Source organism: Macaca nemestrina, chromosome 5, assembly GCF_043159975.1.
Source record: "Macaca nemestrina isolate mMacNem1 chromosome 5, mMacNem.hap1, whole genome shotgun sequence".
NCBI lineage: Eukaryota > Metazoa > Chordata > Mammalia > Primates > Cercopithecidae > Macaca > Macaca nemestrina.
In genome coordinates this window covers 122,273,444-122,297,500 of record NC_092129.1, presented here as the reverse complement: position 1 = coordinate 122,297,500, position 24,057 = coordinate 122,273,444, and the positions used below count along the sequence as shown (strand labels likewise).

The window sequence follows — 24,057 nt, the reverse complement described above, 5'->3', positions numbered from 1 at the left end:
CGGGATAAGATCACCTTAGGGATAAGTGAGTGTGAAAGGGATACGTGAGTATGAGTGTAGATAAAGAAGAAAGATGGGGGGACTGAACTGTTGGATCCTTCAATATGTAGATGTCGGCAGGAAGAAAAGGCTTTATCAAAGGCTGTTGACAAGTGGCTAGGGAAATGGGAGGATGTGATATCCCAGAAGTGAAGCGAAAAAAATGAAGATTCAGAAAGTGGAGAGGAATCAGCTATGTCAGATGTTGCTAGGAAATGGAATAATTTAAAACCTGATAATTGACCTTTGGATTTGGCTTGCTAAATCCTGTTGATTCTGCTTTGTAATATAGCTCTAAAATTCATTACATGACTTCACTCCTTGTCAACAAACACTATTAATCAGGCTTTCCTCCTGGTCTGTTTTTCTATTTTGGATGGTTCTTTTTTCTCCTGTTTACATTGTAGAATACATGCTCATTATAGAAAACTTGGAAAACTCAGAGAAAGTATAGTGAAGGTTAAAAAACAACAGCAATGGCAAAATTCCTTACAACTAAAGATAATCACGATTGAACAGTCTGTTGCGGTTTTCCTATTAATGTTTCTTACACATCTTTGTAATGTATATACTATATATATGTATGCTTTTCTACAGAATTAATGAAAAGTAGTCTTAAAATTTGCGTATTTAAAGGAACTTAGTAGACCTGTAATCTAATGTCAAAACCTTTTTGAGGCTGGGTGCAGTGGCTCATGCCTGTAATCTCAGCACTTTGGAAGGCCAAGGCAGGCGGATCACCTGAGGTTAGGAGTTTGAGGCCAGCCTGGCCAACATGGCAAAACCCCGTCTCTACTAAAAATACAAAAATTAGCTGGGCGTGATGGCACACACCTGTATTCCCAGCTACTTGGGAGGCTGAGGCAGGAGAGTCACTTGAACCTGGAGGTGGAGATTGCAGTGAGCTAAGATCACACCACTGCACTCCAACTTGGGCAACAGAGTGAGACTCCGTCTTAAAAATAAAATAAAATAAAATAAAAACAACAAAAACCTGAGGATGTATGTGAATGTGTGGCAACAAATATTCCATCATGTTGGAATACCTAACTGGACTTCCTACCTGTTTTTACGCAGATTATATCTTAAATGAATCCTGATTAATTTTTCTAAAGCATATTCTCCAAACTTTTAGTGCATAGCATAATGGTTAAAAGCATGGGCTCTATTTTTACTTTTATAATACATGCTTATAGCAGGAAATTTGGAAAATAGGAAAAAGATATATTCTTATCTGTTAATGGATAAGAATTACTGCCTATGATTACTGGTAAAATTTTCATCTGTTTTCTGCCATTCTTTTTTTTTTTTCTATCTAAATGTACATACGCAGGCATTTTATTTGTGTGTGTGTTTCTAACGAGGATCACACTGTATTTTCTGATCAGCATTTTTCTTCACAATCCATTCTTTCCTCTCTTTTTAAATTTATTTTGATCAAAGCATATGAGCAGTTTCATGATTCTGTTTGTTGTCAAATTGCTCTTCAAAAAAAATTGTGTCATTTAAAAGTAAACTTATGAAGAATTTTGTTCTCTTTAAATTTTAGGATAGACCACTATCTTGTTGAGCTCTTTTAAATGAAGTTCTACTTGGACACAAAGATGAGGACTAGATAACTCCTTGAGGTTCCTTCTAACCCCTAGGATGAAGATAATAACTAACATTTGTATAGTGCTCTAAAGTTTACAGAGTGAGTTCTCATACATCATCTCACTTGATCCTCACAACAGCCCTGTGAGGTAGGTAGGACAGGTATTGTTATTCTCGTTTTAGAGATAAAGAAACTGATAGAGAGGTTAAGTGACTTGATCAAGGTGTTTTTCTTTTTGTTTTTTTTTTTTAACGTTCTAGTAAGGATTTGAATCCAGACCTTCTGGTCTAAATAATCACATTCTTTTTGGCAAGATTTCATACAACTGCACATTTAGAATTGCTGATACATGTTGGCTAAGTGGCATTTGTTCTATACAGAAATAAACCTAATGACAATATGAGTATGGTGTTAGTATTTCTTTGACTGTTCCTGAGTCTTTTTACATTCTTTCTCCACCCCACAAATTAAATACATGACTCTGTCTCTCTTTTGACTAGGAAAAGGTAATGTAATTATATAGCTATATTAAACATCTACTGTTTTCTCCAGCATTTGGGGGAAGGGGAAGTTACATTATGTTTTTCATTTTTTTCCTGTTTCTTTTTCTTCCTTTTTTTTTTCTTTTGGTACCAGTCAAAAGTACATCTGCATTGCTTGCTTTCATACATGTAGCATAAAGTCTTTAGTAGAGTATTGGGATCCCAGTTAGAAGTAGAATTTTTGATTCTAGCATGAACCTAGAATCAAGCTTTTCAGGGTATGGAACTCTTGAACTACCTTAACCAAAGTTGTGATACTTGAGTACTCCAGGTATAGTCACCCATGTCTTTCACAAGGGGTCAGCAAGTGATAAATGGAAGTGATATTTGAGGCTAAATCAGGAAGGAGTATAATATAGCTAATACTGTCTTTGACTAATTATTTTACAAGGTGGAAGTTTGTAAAACTGACTTGATTTGGGAGTTTGGTAGTGGCAATTTCACATGTTAGAAAATTTCACACTCTAGATTTTCAGGAGTATGTAGTGTTACGTTGAGACTATCTCACAGTATTTTCTGTGCTGCCTTTAATTGCCTAACATTCTCAGTATTTTTAAAAATTAACTTTTATTGTTGTTTTTTTCTAGTTGTTGGTCTTGACGATATTATGGATGAAGGAGTTGTTAAAGAAAGTGGCAATGATACCATTGATGAAGAAGAACTGATTTTACCTAACAGGAACTTAAGGGACAAGGTAGAAGAAAATTCAGTGAGATCACCAAGAAAATCACCTCGTTTAATGGCACAAGGTAATCCTTTCAGAGAGGTCTAGCTAGAAAATCAGAGGTATAGGGGCAGATGTGTTAAGTTATAAAACTGCTGAGCAGAAATCATGTTTTCTTGATGTTTTGCTAATCCAGTCATTTTGATGACAATCAATTTTGAGATCATGTCAATGTGTTCCATAAGTTTTCAGTACCCACCACCCCACCCTACCCATTTCTCCTTCCTCAGAGGAAACCACTAGTAACTCTTTGAGCTGGTTTAATTTTTTTTTTTGTTTTTTGATATATATATATTTTTTATTATACTTTAAGTTCTAGGGTACATGTGCATAACATGCAGGTTTGTTACATATGTATACTTGTGCCATGTTGGTGTGCTGCACCCATCAACTCGTCAGCACCCATCAACTCGTCATTTACATCAGGTATAACTCCCAATGCAATCCCTCCCCCCGCTCCCGTGATAGGCCCTGGTGTGTGATGTTCCCCTTCTCAAATCTAAGTGATCTCATTGTTCAGTTCCCACCTATGAGTGAGAACATGCGGTGTTTGGTTTTCTGTTCTTGCGATAGTTTGCTGAGAGAGATGGTTTCTAGCTGCATCCATGTCCCTACAAAGGACACAAACTCATCCATTTTTATGGCTGCATAGTATTCCATGGTGTATATGTGCCACATTTTCTTAATCCAGTCTGTCACTGATGGACATTTGGGTTGATTCCAAGTCTTTGCTATTGTGAATAGTGCCGCAATAAACATACGTGTGCATGTGTCTTTATAGCAGCATGATTTATAATCCTTTGGGTATATACCCAGTAAAGGGATGGCTGGGTCATATGGTACTTCTAGTTCTAGATCCTTGAGGAATCGCCATACTGTTTTCCATAATGGTTGAACTAGTTTACAGTCCCACCAACAGTGTAAAAGTGTTCCTATTTCTCCACACCCTCTCCAGCACCTGTTGTTTCCTGACTTTTTAATGATCGCCATTCTAACTGGTGTGAGATGGTATCTCATTGTGGTTTTGATTTGCATTTCTCTGATGGCCAGTGATGATGAGCATTTCTTCATGTGTCTGTTGGCTGCCTAAATGTCTTCTTTTGAGAAATGTCTGTTCATATCCTTTGCCCACTTTTTGATGGGGTTGTTTTTTTCTTGTAAATTTGTGTGAGTTCTTTGTAGGTTCTGGATTTAAGCCCTTTGTCTGATGAGTAGATTGCAAAAATTTTCTCCCATTCTGTAGGTTGCCTGTTCACTCTGATGGTAGTTTCTTTTGCTGTACAGAAGCTCTTTAGTTTAATTAGATCCCATTTGTCAATTTTGGCTTTTGTTGCCGTTGCTTTTGGTGTTTTAGACGTGAATTCCTTGCCCATGCCTATGTCCTGAATGGTATTACCTAGGTTTTCTTCTAGGGTTTTTATGGTATTAGGTCTCTAATCCATCTTGAATTAATTTTCATATAAGGAGTAAGGAAAGGATCCAGTTTCAGCTTTCTACTTATGGCTAGCCAGTTTTCCCAGCGCCATTTATTAAATAGGGAATCTTTTCCCCATTTCTTATTTTTCTCAGGTTTATCAAAGATCAGATGGCTATAGATGTGTGGTATTATTTCTGAGGACTCTGTTCTGTTCCATTGGTCTATATCTCTGTTTTGGTACCAGTACCATGCTGTTTTGGTTACTGCAGCCTTGTAGTATAGTTTGAAGTCAGGTAGCGTGATGCCTCCAGCTTTGTTCTTTTGACTTAGGATTGTCTTGGCAATGCGGGCTCTTTTTTGGTTCCATATGAACTTTAAATCAGTTTTTTCCAATTCTGTGAAGAAACTCATTGGTAGCTTGATGGGGATGGCATTGAATCTATAAATTACCTTGGGCAGTATGGCCATTTCAACGATATTGATTCTTCCTGTCTATGAGCATGGTATGTTCTTCCATTTGTTTGTGTCCTCTTTGATTTCACTGAGCAGTGGTTTGTAGTTCTCCTTGAAGAGGTCCTTCACATCCCTTGTAAGTTGGATTCCTAGGTATTTTATTCTCTTTGAAGCAATTGTGAATAGAAGTTCATTCCTGATTTGTCTCTCTGTTTGTCTGTTACAGGTGTATAAGAAGGCTTGTGATTTTTGCACATTAATTTTGTATCCTGAGACTTTGCTGAAGTTTCTTATCAGCTTAAGGAGATTTTGGGCTGAGACAATGGGGTTTTCTAAACATACAATCATGTCATCTGCAAACAGGGACAATTTGACTTCTTCTTTTCCTAACTGAATACCCTTGATTTCTTTCTCTTGCCTGATTGCCCTAGCCAGAACTTCCAACACTATGTTGAATAGGAGTGGTGAGAGAGGGCATCCCTGTCTTGTGCCAGTTTTCAAAGGGAATTTTTCCAGTTTTTGCCCATTCAGTATGATATTGGCTGTGGGTTTGTCATAAATAGCTCTTATTATTTTGAGATACATTCCATCAATACCGAATTTATTGAGCGTTTTTAGCATGAAGGACTGTTGAATTTTGTCAAAGGCCTTTTCTGCATCTATTGAGATAATCATGTGGTTTTTGTCTTTGGTTCTGTTTATATGCTGGATTACTTTTATTTGCGTATGTTGAACCAGCCTTGCATCCCAGGGATGAAGCCCACTTGATCATGGTAGATAAGCTTTTTGATGTGCTGCTGGATCCAGTTTGCCAGTATTTTATTGAGGATTTTTGCATTGATGTTCATCAGGGATATTGGTCTAAAATTCTCTTTTTTTGTTGTGTCTCTGCCAGGCTTTGGTATCAGGATGATGTTGGCCTCATAAAATGAGTTAGGGAGGATTCCCTCTTTTTCTATTGATGGGAATAGTTTCAGAATGAATGGTACCAGCTCTTCCTTGTACCTCTGGTAGAATTCAGCTGTGAATCCATCTGGTCCTGGACTTTTTTTGGTAGGTAGGCTATTAATTATTGCCTCAATTTCAGAGCCTGTTATTGGTCTATTCAGGGATTCAGCTTCTTCCTGGTTTAGTCTTGGAAGAGTGTAAGTGTCCAGGAAATTATCCATTTCTTCTAGATTTTCTAGTTTATTTGCGTAGAGGTGTTTATAGTATTCTCTGATGGTAGTTTGTATTTCTGTGGGGTCAGTGGTGATATCCCCTTTATCATTTTTTATTGCGTCTATTTGATTCTTCTCTCTTTTCTTCTTTATTAGTCTTGCTAGCGGTCTATCAATTTTGTGGATCTTTTCAAAAAACCAACTCCTGGATTCATTGATTTTTTGGAGGGTTTTTTATGTCTCTATCTCCTTCAATTCTGCTCTGTTCTTAGTTATTTCTTGCCTTCTGCTAGCTTTTGAATGTGTTTGCTCTTGCTTCTCTAGTTCTTTTAATTGTGATGTTAGAGTGTCAATTTTAGATCTTTCCTACTTTCTCTTGTGGGCATTTAGTGCTATAAATTTCCCTCTACACACTGCTTTAAATGTGTCCCAGAGATTCTGGTATGTTGTATCTTTCTTCTCGTTGGTTTCAAAGAACATCTTTATTTCTGCCTTCATTTCGTTATGTACCCAGTAGTCATTCAGGAGCAGGTTATTCAGTTTCCGTGGAGTTGAGCGGTTTTGATTGAGTTTCTTAGTCCTGAGTTCTAGTTTGATTGCACTGTGGTCTGAGAGACAGTTTGTTATAATTTCTGTTCTTGTACATTTGCTGAGGAGTGCTTTACTTCCAATTATGTGGTCAATTTTGGAATAAGTGTGATGTGGTGCTGAGAAGAACGTATATTCTGTTGATTTGGGGTGGAGAGTTCTATAGATGTCTGTTAGGTCTGCTTGTTGCAATTCCTGGATATCCTTGTTAACTTTCTGTCTCGTTGATCTGTCTAATGTTGACAGTGGGCAGTTGAAGTCTCCCATTATTATTGTATGGGAGTCTAAGTCTCTTTGTAAGTCTCTAAGGACTTGCTTTATGAATCTGGGTGCTCCTGTATTGGGTGCATATATATTTAGGATAGTTAGCTCTTCCTGTTGAGTTGATCTCTTTACCATTATGTAATGGCCTCCTTTGTCTCTTTTGATCTTTGATGGTTTAAAGTCTGTTTTATCAGAGACTAGTATTGCAACCCCTGCTTTTTTTTGTTCTCCATTTGCTTGGTAGATCTTCCTCCATCCCTTTATTTTGAGCCTATGTGTGTCTCTGCATGTGAGATGGGTCTCCTGAATACAGCAAACTGATGGGTCTTGACTCTTTATCCAGTTTGCCAGTCTGTGTCTTTTAATTGGAGCATTTAGTCCGTTTACATTTAAGGTTAATATTGTTATGTGTGAACTTGATCCTGCCATTATGATATTAACTGGTTATTTCGCTCGTTAGTTGATGCAGTTTCTTCCTAGCCTCGATGGTCTTTACATTTTGGCATGTTTTTGCAATGGCTGGTACCAGTTGTTCCTTTCCATATTTAGTGCTTCCTTCAGGGTCTCTTGTAAGACAGGCCTGGTGGTGATAAAATCTCTGAGCATTTGCTTATCTGTAAAGGATTTTATTTCTCCTTCACTTATGAAACTTAGTTTGGCTGGATATGAAATTCTGGGTTGAAAATTCTTTTCTTTAAGAATGTTGAATATTGGCCCCCACTCTCTTCTGGCTTGTAGAGTTTCTGCTGAGAGATCTGCTGTTAGTCTGATGGGCTTCCCTTTGTGGGTAACCCGACCTTTCTCTCTGGCTGCCCTTAAGCCTCATTTCAACTTTGGTGAATCTGGCAATTATGTGTCTTGGAGTTGCTCTTCTCGAGGAGTATCTTTGTCGCATTCTCTGTGTTTCCTGAATTTGAATGTTGGCCTGCCCTACTAGGTTGGGGAAGTTCTCCTGGATGATATCCTGAAGAGTGTTTTCCAGCTTGGTTCCATTTTCCCCCTCACTTTCAGGCACCCCAATTAGACGTAGATTTGGTCTTTTTACATAATCCCATACTTCTTGCAGGTTTTGTTCATTTCTTTTTCTTGTTTTTTCTTTAGATTTCTCTTCTCGCTTCATTTCATTCATTTGATCCTCAATCGCTGATACTCTTTCTTCCAGTTGATCGAGTCGGTTACTGAAGCTTGTGCATTTGTCATGTATTTCTTGTGTCATGGTTTTCATCTCTGTCCGTTCGTTTATGGCCTTCTCTGCGTTAATTATTCTGGTTATCAATTCTTCCACTCATTTTTCAAGATTTTTAGTTTCTTTGCGCTGGGTACGTAATTCTTCCTTTAGCTCTGAGAAGTTTGATGGACTGAAGCCTTCTTCTCTCATCTCGTCAAAGTCATTCTCCATCCAGCTTTGATCCGTTGCTGGCGATGAGCTGCGTTCCTTTGGAGGGGGAGATGCTCTCTAATTTTTTGAATTTCCAGCTTTTCTGCCCTGCTTTTTCCCCATCTTTGTGGTTTTATCTGCCTCTGGTTTTTGATGATGGTGACATAGTGATGGGGTTTTGGTGTGGGTGTCCTTCATGTTTGTTAGTTTTCCTTCTAACAGTCAGGACCCTCAGCTGTAGGTCTGTTGGAGATTGCTTGAGGTCCACTCCAGACCCTGTTTGCGTGGGTGTCAGCAGTAGAGGCTGCAGAAGATAGAATACTGCTGAATAGCGAGTGTCCGTGTCTGATTCTTGCTTTGGGAGCTTCCTGTCAGGGGTGTACTCCACCGTCTGAGGTGTGGGGTGTCGGTCTGCCCCTAGTGGAGGATGTCTCCCAGTTAGGTTACTCAGGGGTCAGGGACCCACTTGAGCAGTCTGTCTGTTCTCAGATCTCAACCTCCATGTTGGGAGATCCACTGCTGTCTTCAAAGCTGTCAGACAGAGTTGTTTGCATCTGCAGAGGTTTCTGCTGCTTTTTGTTGTTGTTGTTGTTGTTGTTGTTTAGCTGTGCCCTGTCCCCAGAGGTGGAGTCTACAGAGACTGGCAGGCCTCCTTGAGCTGCTGTGAGCGCCACCCAATTCGATCTTCCCAGGGCTTTGTTTACCTACTTAAGCCTCAGCAATGGTGGGCGCCCCTCCCCCAGCCTCGCTGCTGCCTTGCTGGTAGATCGCAGACTGCTATGCTAGCAATGAGGAAGGCTCCGTGGGCGTGGGACCCTCTCAGCCAGGTTTGGGATATAATCTCCTGGTGTACCTGTTTGCTTAAAGCGCAGTATTGGTGTGGGAGTTACCCAATTTTCCAGGTGTTGTGTCTCTCAGTTCCTCTGGCTAGGAAAAGGGATTTCCTTCCCCCTTGCGCTTCCCTGCTTCAGCTCTAGCTGGTGGGGCTGCAACAGCTGACCAGCACTGATTGTTGGGCACTCCCTAGTGAGATGAACCCAGTACCTCAGTTGAAAATGCAGAAATCACCTGTCTTCTGTGTTGCTCGTGCTGGGAGCTGGAGACTGGAGCTGTTCCTATTCGGCCATCTTGCTCCGCCCATCGGTTTAATTTTTTTTTGTTGCTGTTTTTTCGGTATTTACCTTTATATCTCTAGGTAACATGCATATGTTGCTGTTTTTTGATGATTCTGATTTATTATTCATCCATCTATTGACTTTCCACTCCGGATGATTTTCTTCCTGCTACTTGTTCTCATCACCAAAAAGAACATCTTTTCCATTTTTCCACTATATAATTTTGTTAGATCGATGGTAATTATGTTACTATGAGTAATATGCTGTTAGAGATGATCTATTTAAGAAACTACAGTTACTTTTCTTGTATAACTTGTTTTTCTGATTTGTTTTAGTTTCTCAGTTGTTTAGTGTGTACATACTGGCAGTTATACTAAAACTGCTCTACCAGTTGACTAAATACACAAATACCTTAAAGATATTTGTGTATTTCAGGTATTCTGTCATATCCATTTTATTGAAAATACCTCTTGGAGCCTTCTGATTCCCTCTTATGTAGACAGACTCTTGTTAGTCCTATGAGCCTGATGCAAAACTGTTCAGGGATCTCCCTTAACCATTTTTCTGAAAGTCTGTGCTTTGTGCTTTTGTTGTAGTTCCTGTTTCCTCTTTTTGGATTCAACTTTTTTATTTTGGTGATGCACCTCTTTCAGTAGTTTTGTGAGAAAAAGGAGCCGTGAGATACATTTTTTAAACCTTGTATGTTTACCTTGTATTTAGTCTGGTCTCATACTGGAGTCGTGGTCTGGTTGGACTTAAAATTCAAGGTTGGAAATCATTTTCCTTCAGAAATTCTGAAGGTGTTCTCCATTTTTTTCTAACTTCAGGGTTGTTGAGAAGTTTATTTTGATGGGTGTGTGTGTGTGTGTGTGTATGTGTCTGTAGGAGTGTATGTTACCTGATTTCTTCTGGAAGTTTGGGAATCTTTCTCTTCAGCTTTGGTGTTTTGATATTTCATGATGATGTGTATTGGTTTTGGTGTATTTTGTGTGTGGAGCTCAAGACACTCAGTAGATCCTCTTAGTCCGAAAAATGTTATCGTTCAATTCTGGGAAAATTTTTCAATTTATTTTATTGTTAATTCGTCTCTTTATTTTGTTCTTGGTTTCTGTAAACTTTATTATTTTTTACATAACAGGTACTGGTCCCTCTGTTTTCTTTATTTTGCCTGCTTCCCACCTCTTTGTAATTTTTCTTTTACGTGCTTAAATTTTTTCGTATTTATCCTCCAACTTTTCAGTCAAGTTTTGTACTTTTGAGTCTTAAATGTTCCTTTTGTTGTTTTGAGAATGGTCCTTTCTGTAGTGTTCTATTCATGTTTCATGGATATAATATCTTCTTTTGTCTTTATTAAGCAGTATACTAATGGCGTTTTAAATAGTTTTTGTCTCCTTTCATAGTTTCTGAATTCTCCATGTTGCATTATTGTAAACAAATTTTTAAAAAGGTTTTGGCCTCTGTCTTTCCTAGATGCTTTCCTGAAATGTCTGACCCTTAATTATTGCTCATGTTTAAGGGTAGGGGACTAAAATTATAAAACTTCTAAGTGTGGAGATTGGGTTTTACCAGCTATGAGCGTCAGTGTATAACAATCTGGCTGTACTGTTATTTGGCAGAACCCTTCATATCAGAATTTAGGTTATTTTCCGTAACTTATTAGATTGCTAGCATATTATGGAAACCCGTAAGGGAGACTGCCTGGGGTTTCTCAGCTTTCAGTGTATACAGATTCACTTAATCTTACAAATTTCAGTGTACTTTACAGCCAGTCTCTACTGTGCCTCATGTTCTTCAGCCTAGAAACCTTGCTTTACTATCTCCAGAGAATAAACTACGAGGTTTGGCTCAGGACCAGGGAAGGGCAGTTGCCCAACAAATGGAGTACGGGAAAGAGGGATCTAGAAATCTAACTGCTGCTTTTAAAGAGCTTTCAACCCTTCTAAGTATTAAACATCTGTCTTCATTCCCACTTTAGAATCATCTGGGACCACCAAGTCTTAAAGGTTTTTGAGGTGTTAATGATGTTAGTTTTTGCCAACACTGCCAGCCTAGTGTTTATTACTTTTGGGTATCTTATATGAGTTACTTGGTAATCATCTCTTGTTTAGTTTCCAAAATTTGCTGCTGGTTTTTCCTCTCTTGTTCTTCCTTGCCTTTTGGATTTTTCAAAAAAGATCCTGCTGTTACAGCTACAGTAGGTTTTTGAGAAGTGAATAAATTTAGATGCGTGTATTTATTTCATCATCTTTTCTTTGATCTGTGTTTTTAATACATTTTCAAAATTAGTTATTTGGTATATACTTGTGACTTTGAGAAATGAAAAGAATAGAATAAACATTTTAGGAAAATAAATTTTTTTTTGCCTATAGAATCAGGCTTCAAACTAAGGAAGGTAATATTTAGAGGAGAAAAAGTGACTTTAGCCTTTGCTTAATAATTTGCTTACTATTGGAAAACCTTTTTTTTATCTGAATATCCTTCACAGTTGAATATACTATTCTTTTGTCATTTTTAGCAACCTCTTGGGTGTTAAAAGATCTTTATTTATTAATGTGTAATGAGTGTTAAAATCTTTCATTTGTTTCATTTCAAGGATGAATAAAGTAGAGCTATAAATTACTATAATCTGTCTTTAAAGCTTTAAAAATCACCTAAATATTGAAACAAAGCTTTATTAAAATTTTAGTTATTTAAAAAAATTATGTAACTGAACATGTGATAAATAGTTCATAATCCACCAAGTAATTTTTAAACATTGTTAAGTACTTAACCTAATACTCAGATACTTTGTTGAGTCCTATGGGAATTAGAAAGGGTCTGTAAGATTAGGGTGACTATATAATTTATTGTTCAAATTAGGCATACTTTTGAGAATGAAAGTGTGCTATTAGTATTAGATCAGAACTACAAGCAGCCCTGGACATTTACCTTTTTAAAGATTCTCACAGTTCAGTGATAAATGACAAATTCAGTTTGTGGGTTGTTTTTGTACTTAGTGAATTATTTAGCTCTCTTTCTTTTTAGCTCTCTTCATGTTTCTCCTTTCTCCTGATAGAAGGGGATGTATCAGAATAGGGAAAGGAGACTCTGTCATTTAATAGACTAATAGGAGCATTGTGTGGGAAGCTTTTACATTATTTTCATACTTACGATATATTTTCTTGGTTTAAATCTTTTAAATTGTGTTTCTTTTTTGATGAACTGTGTGTGGTACTCTGTGTAGATGTCATTTCTTAGGAATAGCTTTAATGCTAAAATGGTGACCGAAGGGAAGCACATTGATAAAGGAATTAGAATCTGTTTGAGGCTGTATTTTGAAACTCGCACAGATCCTGTTTTGTGATAGGAGGTTTTTAGTTCAGATTTCATTAGCACTGGAATTTATTTGGTTTTATATATTTAGAAATATTTAATGTTTAACAATGCATGATGGTCTTGCTTTAATATGGGCATGAATGGTAAAGGAAGCTCATTTTACTTACTTCACCCTAGGTTACTTTCTGTGGAAAAGAGATTTGATGAAAACATTTCTTTTAATAAGGTATAATATTAGTCTGAATTTTTTAGGGGCTTTTCCCCCTGCTAGAATTCAGAGAAGTTTGATAAATATAAAATATGACATTTGTTAAATTACATATATGTATATATATAATATCACCATTATGAGTACTGTTCAATACATTTTTGTTGAGAAAATTATAGCTCAGGATAAAGAAGTGATATATTCTAAATTGTACTGAAATAAAAACACATGACAAAATAGCTAAGTATTTTTATTTATTTTTTTCCCCTGTGATAGAACAAGTAAGAAGTTTGCGGCAGAGCACTATTGCCAAGCGTTCAAATGCAGCACCATTAAGTAACACAAAAAAACCATCTGGGAAGACTGTATCTACCCCTAAAGCAGGAGTGAAACAGCCAGAAAGGAGTCAGGTTAAAGAAGAAGTTTGTACGCCACTGAAACCTGAGTACCATAAGGAGAATAGAAGGAGCAGCCGAAATAGTGGACAAATTGAAGTGGTACCTGAAGTATCAGTGTCTTCAAGTCATTCTTCAGTGTCATCTTGTCTTGAAATGAAGGATGAAGATGGATTAGATTCTAAGCATAAGTGTAATAATCAGGGAGAAGCAGATGTACCATCTCATGAATTAACTTGTTCACTTCTTTCAGAGACTTGTGTTACTATTGGAGAAAAGAAAAATGAAGCTCTGATGGAATGTAAAGCCAAGCCTGTTGGTAGCCCATTGTTTAAGTTTTCAGATAAAGAAGAACATGAACAGAGTGATTCCATTTCAGGTAAAACAGATGAGACTGTTGTTGAAGAAATGATAGCAACAAGAAAAGTTGAACAAGAATCAAAGGAGACAGTAAAATTATCCCATGAAGATGACCATATTCTTGAAGACCCTGGATCTTCTGATAGTTCTAGTGGTGATGCTTGTACAAATCCAAATAAGACAGAAAATAGCCTTGTAGGTTTGCCTAGTTGTGTGGATGAAGTGACTGAGTGTAATTTGGAATTGAGGGATACCATGGATATTGCTGATAAAACTGAGAACACCTTTGAAAGAGATAAAATTGAACCATTGAGTTATCGTGAAGATGCAAAGTCTAATAGACAGTTGGAGAACACTGAGTTTAATAAATCAAACTTAGAGGTGGTTGATACTAGTACTTTTGAACCAGAAAGTAATATTTTGGAAAATGCTATTTGTGATGTGCCTGACCAAAATTCAAAACAGTTGAATGCTATAGAAAGTACTAAAATAGAGTCACATGAAACAGCAAACCTTCAGGATGACAGAAACAGCCAGTCAAGTAGCGTTTCTTACTTAGAGTCAAAAAGTGTAAAATCCAAACATCCAAAACCTGTAATTCATTCTAAGCAAAACATGACCACAGAGACTCCGAAGAAAATTGTTGCAGCAAAGTATGAAGTAATGCATAGCAAAACTAAAGTTAATGTCAAAAGTGTGAAACGAAATACTGATGAACCAGAATCTCAGCAAAATTTTCATAGGCCAGTCAAAGTCAGAAAAAAACAAATTGATAAGGAGCCAAAGATTCAGAGTTGCAATTCTGGGGTTAAATCTGTGAAAAACCAAGCTCATTCTGTATTGAAAAAAACATTACAGGACCAAACTGTAGTACAAATTTTCAAGCCCTTAACTCATTCTTTGAGTGATAAGTCACATGCTCATCCTGGTTGCTTGAAAGAACCTCATCATCCTGCACAAACTGGACATGTATCACATTCCAGCCAGAAACAGTTTCATAAGCCTCAGCAACAGGCCCTAGCAATGAAAACCAATAGTCACGTGAAAGAAGAGCTTGAACACCCAGGCATTGAGCATTTTAAGGAAGAGGATAAACTGAAACTGAAAAAACCTGAGAAGAACCTACAACCCCGCCAAAGAAGAAGCAGCAGAAGTTTTTCTTTAGATGAGCCACCATTGTTCATTCCAGATAACATAGCTACCATAAAAAGAGAAGGCTCTGATCATAGCTCCTCATTTGAAAGCAAATATATGTGGACTCCCAGCAAGCAGTGTGGGTTTTGCAAAAAACCCCATGGCAACAGGTGTGTGTGTATGTGTGTATGAGTGATGTGTACATTGAAGAGAAATTGTTTTTTTGGGGGGTGGGATTAATGTGAGAATTGTTTTAAAGACATTATTTGATACACAGACCTGTGCAAAAACAAAAAACTTCATCAGTCTTGGATAAATGATAGATGGATCTACTGAATTTACAAATGTATCATCCTAGAACATTTAAAAAAACATAGTCTGGCCAACAGCTGACATACATGGAAATATTTTGTTATTGTCACAGGTTGAACAGTGTAATTTAGCCACTGCATCTGCAAAAAAGCCAAATGCTTCTTGGTAATTAGAAAATTGTTACACTGCTTTGGGTCTAAGTTATATATTATTTTATTTGGTGTGAGAAGAAATAGTAATAAAGTATGAAGGTCATAATGGAAATTTTATTTTTCTTTTGAAGTTTTTTTTTTTCTTCAACACATTAAAGACCTAACACTATCATTTCATAACTATCAAACTTTATCTTGCAGTGAAATTTGATAGCTAAACAATTGTTAGATTACCCAGGTCAACATGGAGTAGAGTGAAAACATGCATTTCTTTTTTTGAATGTTTTAAATAATTTTTTTGTGAATTCTAGTCTCTTAAAATTTTAGAGATGATTTTAGCACTGATTTTCATCATTCTTTCTAGTATTCAGTGATTTGTAGTCTTATGACACTGCACCCCTCAATCCTCAATGTGTTTTTGTTAGCTTTTTAAGAAAAGGAAAGCAAGAGATGAAGTGGAGTTTGCAGCTACAAGATTATTCTGTTCACGTGTTCATATTGCTGTTGGAACTTCTTTCAATGCTGATATGATAAAATAACATTATAATTTGTATATTATTTTCTTACTATCCTTATTCATGAAACTGTTAGAGTGATTTTTCCCAGCACTATCTTAGTACATAAAAATGAAACTCTTTAGGGAGGGACAATTTAGTAAAGTGTGTTACTATTTTGGTGGTGATAGGGTGATTGGGGAGTTTGGAAAGGAGATGTTGGGGCCATTGTGTAAGTTTTATGGCAAAGTATTTCTTCATTTGTGATCCAGCCCATGGCCTGTTTTTAGCGTCAAGGGTTAGTTTATAACAGTATATTCCAGTTTTTTTTTTTTTTTTTTTTTTTTTTTTTGAGACGGAGTCTTGCTATGTCACCCAGGGTGGAGTGCAGTGGCCGGATCTCAGCTCACTGCAAGCTCCGCCTCCCGGGTTTTTACGCCATTCTCCTGCCTCAGCCTCCCGAGTAGCCGGGACTACAGGCGCCCACCACCTCGCCCGGCTAGTTTTTTGTATTTTTTAGTAGAGACGGGGTTTCACCGTGTTAGCCAGGATGGTCTCGAACTCCTGACCTCGTGATCCGCCCGTCTCGGCCTCCCAAAGTGCTGGGATTACAGGCTTGAGCCACTGCGCCCGGCCAACAGTATATTCCAGTTTTTAAAAGCTGTCACTTGTTTGAATACAGTGCTACATTCACTGTCACTTACATGCTCTTAATTATATGTTTTTTTCTTTAAAACACCTTACTTGGCCGGGCGCAGTGGTGCACGCCTGTAATCCAGCACTTTGGGAGGCTGAGGTGGGCGGTAGGCAGATCACTTGAGGTTAGGAGTTTGAGACCAGCCTGGCCAACATGGTGAAACCCCGTGTCTACTAAAAATGCAAAAGTTAGCTATTGCATGCCTGTAATCCCAGCTACATGGGAGACTGAGGCATGAAACCACTTGAACCTGAGAAATGGAGGTTGCAGTGAGCCGAGATCGAGCCACTGCAGTCCAGCTGGTGACAAAGTGTGAGATTCTGTTTCCGTAAATAAATAAACACCTTACTCAAATGTTCTGAAGTGGGCCTGCTGTTTTCAGGCGAAGAATGAAGAGTTAGGTGGTACTTTTAAGTGCTCCTTTAAACTAGCCTTTTTCTTTCTGCCAGAATATTTAAAAAATTATCATACTGTCACGTGGGCAGAGAGATGGAATAGGTTCCTTAAGTAAATGAATTTCTAAAGTGAAACTTTGGCATAGAGTTGGAAGCCATGTTAGTAAGTTATAATGTAACTTACTAACCTTGTAGATAAACTTCCAGTCCAGTCTTCAGGAGTTCACCCAGGCTTTTTAATGATGACTCTTGCTTCACCAACGTTTAATAATTTTCCTAAATTGAAGAGTAGGTGTTAGTCCCTTTGTTGTTGTTGTTTACCTGCTGCCACCTTTTGGATCTACTGTATAGAATCTAGAGTGTTTTTGCTTCAGTCTGTAGAATGACTTAGAATGTTAAGTGCATAGAGATTTTGGGTTTACACTCTGTAATTGATGTGAATAATATATGTTAACATTGGAAACAATTTTGAAAGCAGCATTTTTGATTACTTCAATTTTGTGAATAAAAAAAGCCTGTATAATTGTTTTTTTCTTTTCCTTTTTCTTTTTTTCTGTTTTTTTTTTGAGACGAAGTCTCACTGTTGCCCAGGCTGGAGTGCAGTGGCGTGATCTTGGCTGACTGCAAACTCCACCTCCTGAGTTCAAGCGATTCTCCTGCCTCAGCCTCCCAAGTAGCTGGGATTACAGGCAAGCGCCACCATGCCCGGCTTATTTCGTATATTTGTAGAGATGGGGTTTCTCTACATGTTGACCAGGCTGGTCTTGAACTCCTGGCCTCAGGTGATCTGCCCACCTCAGCCTCCCAAAGTGCTGGGATTACAGGCACAAGCCATGGTGCCCAGCTGATTGCTGTTTTTACGTATTAACTAGCCTTCACTACTACTGTGATCCTACTACTTTTATACATTGTGTTTGTATACATTTTGTTTACCTCAAAAAATGCACCTGTCATGCAGCTTGTAAATTTCCTATTTTAATCCTTGTGTAAGAATATAAATTTATTAGAAAGGGCATATTTGGAAATAATTTTGATCCTTCTCTTTGATTTAATGCACTAGATACATTGAAAGCTGTTTGTTAATATGACACATTTTCTATCACTTGAAACAGCTTTGCTTCTGTGAAGACTATATTAATGCGTTATCATTTTTTTTACATATTGCAGTTGAAGTTAGCTTCCTTGTGTGTGCTCCCAGTTGGAAATTATATTTTGTAATATAGCTGTGTCATGGCTAGATGTGATATTAATCATAAGCAACTTCTATACATATCCTAAAGACAGTAGATCCTTAAAGAGGCAACATATCATGCTAGGTTTTTGTTGCTTCCATTTATTTTCATGATTCAAACTTACACCAAAGATATATGATTTTAAAGACCAGATTATTTAATCCTCTAATTTTTAAATAAATACAATTTTTGAACTTCTTTTAAATGTAAGTCAGTTGGCATTTTGTAAGGAGGAAGTCTTAGTTTTTTCATATTATTTACCTTGTGGTTTCTATTTTTCTACTTCTCCAGAAGATGGTTGAGTTTTTAGTTTGCATTACACTTCCTTGGCCCCAATTGTAGAAGACTAATATATCAGATAATATTTAAAAAACAAACAGAAAATGGATTTATAGCTTTCAAACAAGAAAACTGCTGCGAAGAAACTTCTAGAACAAATAATTCTGCTTTTCTCTGCAGATTGTTAGTAACAAAAATGATTTAATGTTTATGTGAAATAGAATTTTTTCATCTTAGAAGAGTGAGTCAGTCTCTGTCTCTCACACACACACAGTAACATGGTCTAGTCTGTTACTTAAAAGGGAACACCAGAACTGGAGGCCCATCTTGAAATGCTTACGATGTTAGTGAATTTATGATGAATTTGTTAAGAGAGGAGTTGTCAATGCTATCTCTGTAGTTTAACTTTGAAGAAACTTGAAAATTTTGCTCATGCCAAAAAGATAATAGTTTTTAATTCTCTTTAGTAGGTCTAGTTTAGTTTTTTTAGTTTATTGTATGTGAACATGTGACAGTAGGAAAAGACAGCATAAATATTGCTTATAACTCTTCCAATTAAATGATTCATACTGACTTGGTCCAGTTAATTGATCCACAGCTAAACTCCACACAACACTGATTTTATAGTAAAAGATTTAACATCTAGGGTGTAGCCTTTTCCTTCTTTCCTCTTGGTAATTAGAAATTTAAGGACGGGGCAGAAAGTGGTAGAGTAATTGTTAGTTACAACCACTCTAGCTACTCTCTCCCTTACTCCATACTCCCCACATTCCCATGTTTTTAAAGTAGAGCAACAGCATGAAAAGGAAAGAAAATATATTCTCTTTATGTGATAGGCCATCTTTTCTGTTTTTTTAAATGTGGTTTAAAATGTTCTTAGTACTTCCATGTTTTAGACCTTAAAGTGATCCATATAGGACATTTTTGGTTATCAATTTCATTTTCAAGTGAATTTATCTCTAGGACATGTGGAAATTGTTTCTGTTGATGCCATTTTTTTCTTGATTTCTCAGAAAATTTTATATAACTGCATTTTTTAAACTGTAATATAAACTATTAAGATATATCTGTAGATGGCACTAGAGTTTTGCTTTTCATAGCCTCTCAAGTTTGAATGAGACATTTCCAAAGTAAACTTGAAATGAGGCTCATTGAAATAGTTGCTTGATAAATTTCACGATCATCAAACCACTCTTGCCTGGTTGTCAAATAAAAATGTGAAAATTCCTTGATATGTGCTTTATATTTTGACCTTTAGGTTTGGATTTGGGACAATAGCATGATTTGTACTGTAGGTTTTTAAGTCTTGTCTCACTGAAACTATCCCAGACTTGCTTTGAAGAAATCTTAATATACCTTTAATTATGGAAGTAAAGAGAAATTATTAGCTTTCCTTCAGCATTTCAGAAACATTCATGTTAGACAGTTGCTTTCAAGAAATAGCAGTTAACCCATTGTTAGGAAATTTACGATGCTCATTACAAATAATCATCTTTAATATCTTAACTTTGCAACCTGAAGTGGGAGAACTTTTAAACACCTGCATTTCAAACTGTTTTTCCCCTTTTGCTAGAATATCTGTATCGTTACGGGCCCATCAAAAATCTCAAACCTGTAGGAATTACTTCTGTCTTCCAAACATATGTTACATTGTTCGAAAGTTTCCTTGCTTGTCAACCCCAAATATTCTGTATTATTTTTTTCAAATCAAATTAATCCCTAGGGAGATGAGGACTTAACCTGCTAAAGCTAGCACAGGCATTACCAGCAAGGATAAAGAATGATAAATTAGAGATGTGATGAAGTCAAGTCTCAAGGCATAGTAGTGGTTTTATACACAATAAGCACATGAGGAAGAAGAAAAGGAAGTGCTGCTATTGAGGAGTGAGGTATTTGGCAAGACTTTAAAAACACTAAGGATTGGAACTCACTGTTGTAGTTTTTACAGTTCTAACATTAAAACAGTACCTCTGGTATATTTTGAGTTGGCCATATTACCCAGTGTGTTACTTTCAATATCCTCTCTCGGACTACAGCTTTTTGAGAGGAGTTTGGCACTATTGGTGGTGCCACTATTAAAATCAGCAGCACGGTCTTTAGATTGTTAAAGTATTTACCTAAATCCTAAGTCTTTCATCTGTGTCAGAAATTGCTAGCCTGAAGAAAAAAAGGGCAAAGTTAAGGATGGATGTCTGAAATGAGCATTGCAGCTTTCCTAACAATGGGTTAAAAAGCACGTAAATTAAATCACTGTGTATGTATCTCATTTGCCATTATTTTCAAAGGTAGTTATAGGTACTCCTTTTAAACTGGGAAGATGGAAGCTTTTTTAGAGTCATACATCTCACATCCCTGGAGTTGTCCTATTGGTTAGTGAAGTTATTATTTAGCTAAAAGACGATGGGAAAACTTTTATAAGAAAATTGGGAATTAAATCCAACCCAAGTACTAATATTTTTATGTTAAGATAGAATAGTGATCTTTATTTGGAAAAACAAATCTAAAACACATGGTAATTAGTAAGGAAGTCCTTTGAACTTAAAAGTACAGAAAAATACTCTTTAGCTGAATCAGCGTGACACCATGAACCAGGATATTTTGAGGTTATCTGGGTAAGATGACTAATAAACAGTTTGAGAGGCTTCATCATGCTAGCTTTTGAGTTCTGTTTCTGTTGCTATTGTTAGTTTTTTATTTAAAACGATTCGTTGGATAAACAGTTCTTCCCAATTTTATGTATGATTTCACGTCTGTGGTGGGGTAGGTAGCTGTAATGTTGATGGATTGTCTGTGATGAAATTATTACCAAGATTTTATCACCCTTCTCAGTGGAGAAATTTATTGTTAGTCTATACTTTGTTATTCTTTATAGTATTCAAGACTGACAAAGGCCAGTTGTCTTTTCTTCCTGATGGTTTATTGCCCCTCCCTCCCCCAGCATTTTCCCATTCATACCAGAGGAGAAATATTTGAGGTCTTAAAGGTATCATTTTAATGGAATATTATTTTCTTTGAAAACTTGCTGTATGTTGAACTTATGGATAGAGATGGAAAACATGCAAAGTTTCAGAAATCAAATATTGAAAATTTAATTTAGCCTCATTTTTGACATAGATTTTCTTGTTAAAAAAAGGGATAAAAGTTTTTTGGTGTTCTGTTTTCCAGGTTTATGGTTGGCTGTGGGAGATGTGATGACTGGTTTCATGGTGATTGTGTTGGGTTAAGTCTTTCTCAAGCACAACAGATGGGCGAGGAAGACAAAGAATATGTCTGTGTAAAATGTTGTGCTGAAGAAGACAAAAAGACTGAAATATTAGATCCAGATACTTTGGAAAACCAAGCTACAGTTGAATTCCATAGTGAAGATAAAACAATGGAGTGTGAAAAGCTTGGATTATCAAAACACACAGCAAATGATAGAACCAAATATATAGATGATACAGTGAAGCACAAGGTCAAAATTTTAAAACGGGTGAGCTCTTCATTAATGCATTATTTTGTTTATTTAAGAGCTTTTTGTATGGACTGGCTGCAGTAATTTTGAAATTTCTCTGTAGAAGTTTTAATGTTCTTTTACATTTTCAAATTTAGTGTTCCATGAAAGTGAATAGGTTTTTATTTAAAATTTTTTGGCAGTCTTTGTGAAACCAGATAGTGACTTTTAGAATATGCAGACCTTATCTCTTACCGTCTTTTATGCCATTTCTAGCCCTTAGTTTGGTACTTGGATTTTCTGTTGTAGGATGTGTGTGGATCTTGTGGCCGTTAAGTGTAAATTGTGCTTGCTAAGTTTTTTTAGAAAAGCTTTTCAGTCCATAAATATCTACCAGCCCTTTGAACATTTGACATTATTTTTTGACTACCTTCCGAAAGTATTTTCTAAATAGAAATTTCAAGATATTTAGGCTTTAATAGGAGAAATGTGTAAAGGACACATCATTTTATCTGATTAAATTTTCTTTCCTCATTGTCTACCTTTTTATTACCTATCACTTTTTTAATCATTAATTTGTTACTCTTATAGAATACTGCTAGAGAGGAAACACAGTGGCAACACATGTCTGTGGTTAGGCAATTATAATCCAAAACACAAAGAACATGAATTTTATAGTTGGAACTTTGGAAATCTTTTAGTCCAACCATTTTGATTTATTAATATGCCCTACAACATTTCTAGGAAGTGATGATCTAGTTTCTGTTTGAAATCCATTGCAAGGGGATACATCTTCATTTTTAAGCATCTAATTGTTAGAAAGTTCATCAGTTTGAGCTGAAATTTACATCCCTGAATTGAAGCCTCCTTATTAAAACTAATTTCTCTACAACATGATATGGAAGTTAATTTAGGTTGAAGAGCATGAGGATGTGTTCTGCAGTATCTTACCTATTATTTACAAATCCATTTCTTTCAGGCACTCCTTGTATGCCAAATCTGGATTAAGTTCTAGTTTGCCACATTCTTGTGGCATCTAATATTTTCTTTCTGTCAAGACTTTTTGAGAATCAGATTCTGTCCTTCTGATACGTGTTGTTACTTTGTTGATTTGATCCTTAAAGTAATTGATAATATGACTTTGAGAGCCACAGTGAGAACAGTTTATAGCATGTATTTGGAAAACTTCTGTTATTAACTAGTATTAATAATCACCTCTTATGTACAACTTCTTGGCCATGTATGTATGTAATACAGTGAGAAATATAGCTTATTGTATTGGCCATAACTGAGTTGTCTCTGTCTTGCTTAAAGAGACATCATAAAGTCTGGGTGTGGTGGCTCACACCTGTAATCCTAGCACTTTGGGAGGCCAAAGTGGGTGGATCGCCTGAGGCCAGGAGTTTGAGACCAGCCTGGCCAACATGGTGAAACCCCGTCTCTACTGAAAATACAAAAATTAGCCGAGCGTGGTGGTGCATGCCTGTAATTCCAGCTGCTTGGGAGGCTGAGGCAGGAGAATTGCTTGAACCCGGGGGACAGAGGTTGCAGTGAGCCGGGATTGTGCCACTTTATTCCAGCCTGGGCAAAAGAGTGAAATTCTGTCTCATAAATAAATAAGACATCATAAAACATTAACAATTTTAATATTTTGAGAACCTCTTTATCCAGTCTGTATCAGAAAAGAATCTGAGGTGAGTCTGATTTTGTAAATGCATGCACCATACAAATGATCACTGCCTCCTTTTTTTTTTTTTTTTTGAGACGGAGTCTCGCTCTGTCGCCCAGGCTGGGGTGCAGTGGTGCAATTTCGGCTCGCTGCAAGCTCCACCTCCCGGGTTGACGCCATTCTCCTGCCTCAACCTCCCCAGTAAGCTGGGACTGCAGGTGTCTGCCACCACGCCCGACTAATTTTTTTTTGTATTTTTTAGTAGAGACAGGGTTTCAACATGTTAGCCAGGATGGTCTCGGTCTCCTGACCTTGTGATCTGCCCGCCTCGGCCTCTCAAACTGCTGGGATTACAGGCATGAGCCTCCGCGCCCGACCCACTGCTTCCTTTTTGATGAGAGAACTGTTGACTCTTATTTGGACTTGTCTGATGTTAGTTTATGGAATCTGCTTTTCTTATCCCTAAATTTTTATGTTGAACTATTTATTGAGTTTCTGTTGTGTGGCATAGCACTACCTGCCTTAGGTGTATAAATATTGAAGTATATTCCTGCTCTCAGTGTCTAGTTGCAAATAAAAAAATTTTTTATTTGCAAATAAAAAATTTGTCTAATTTTAGACAAATAAAAAATTAGAGGATTCTTACTCTAGAGAAAAGCACTATTTTGATTATACCCTATTTTAAAACCTGAGTATATGTCTGACTGT

At 36.9% G+C, this 24,057-nt stretch overlaps 1 protein-coding gene across 4 annotated transcripts in view; it reads left to right on the top strand.

Moving 5' to 3' along the window:
* LOC105479510 (PHD finger protein 3) overlaps positions 1–24,057 on the top strand; it is an 85,796-nt gene that overhangs the window by 41,396 nt on the left and 20,343 nt on the right. For 3 of the 4 annotated variants that reach the window (XM_011737497.3, XM_011737500.3, XM_011737501.3), the window contains 3 exons: positions 2,763–2,924; positions 13,074–14,856; positions 21,413–21,719. In XM_011737497.3, the coding sequence (XP_011735799.2) occupies positions 2,763–2,924; positions 13,074–14,856; positions 21,413–21,719 (2,252 nt within the window). Of the gene's footprint in view, positions 1–1,588; positions 1,782–2,762; positions 2,925–13,073; positions 14,857–21,412; positions 21,720–24,057 lie in introns of all 4 variants that reach the window. The other variant, XM_071096911.1, reaches the window with a different exon arrangement.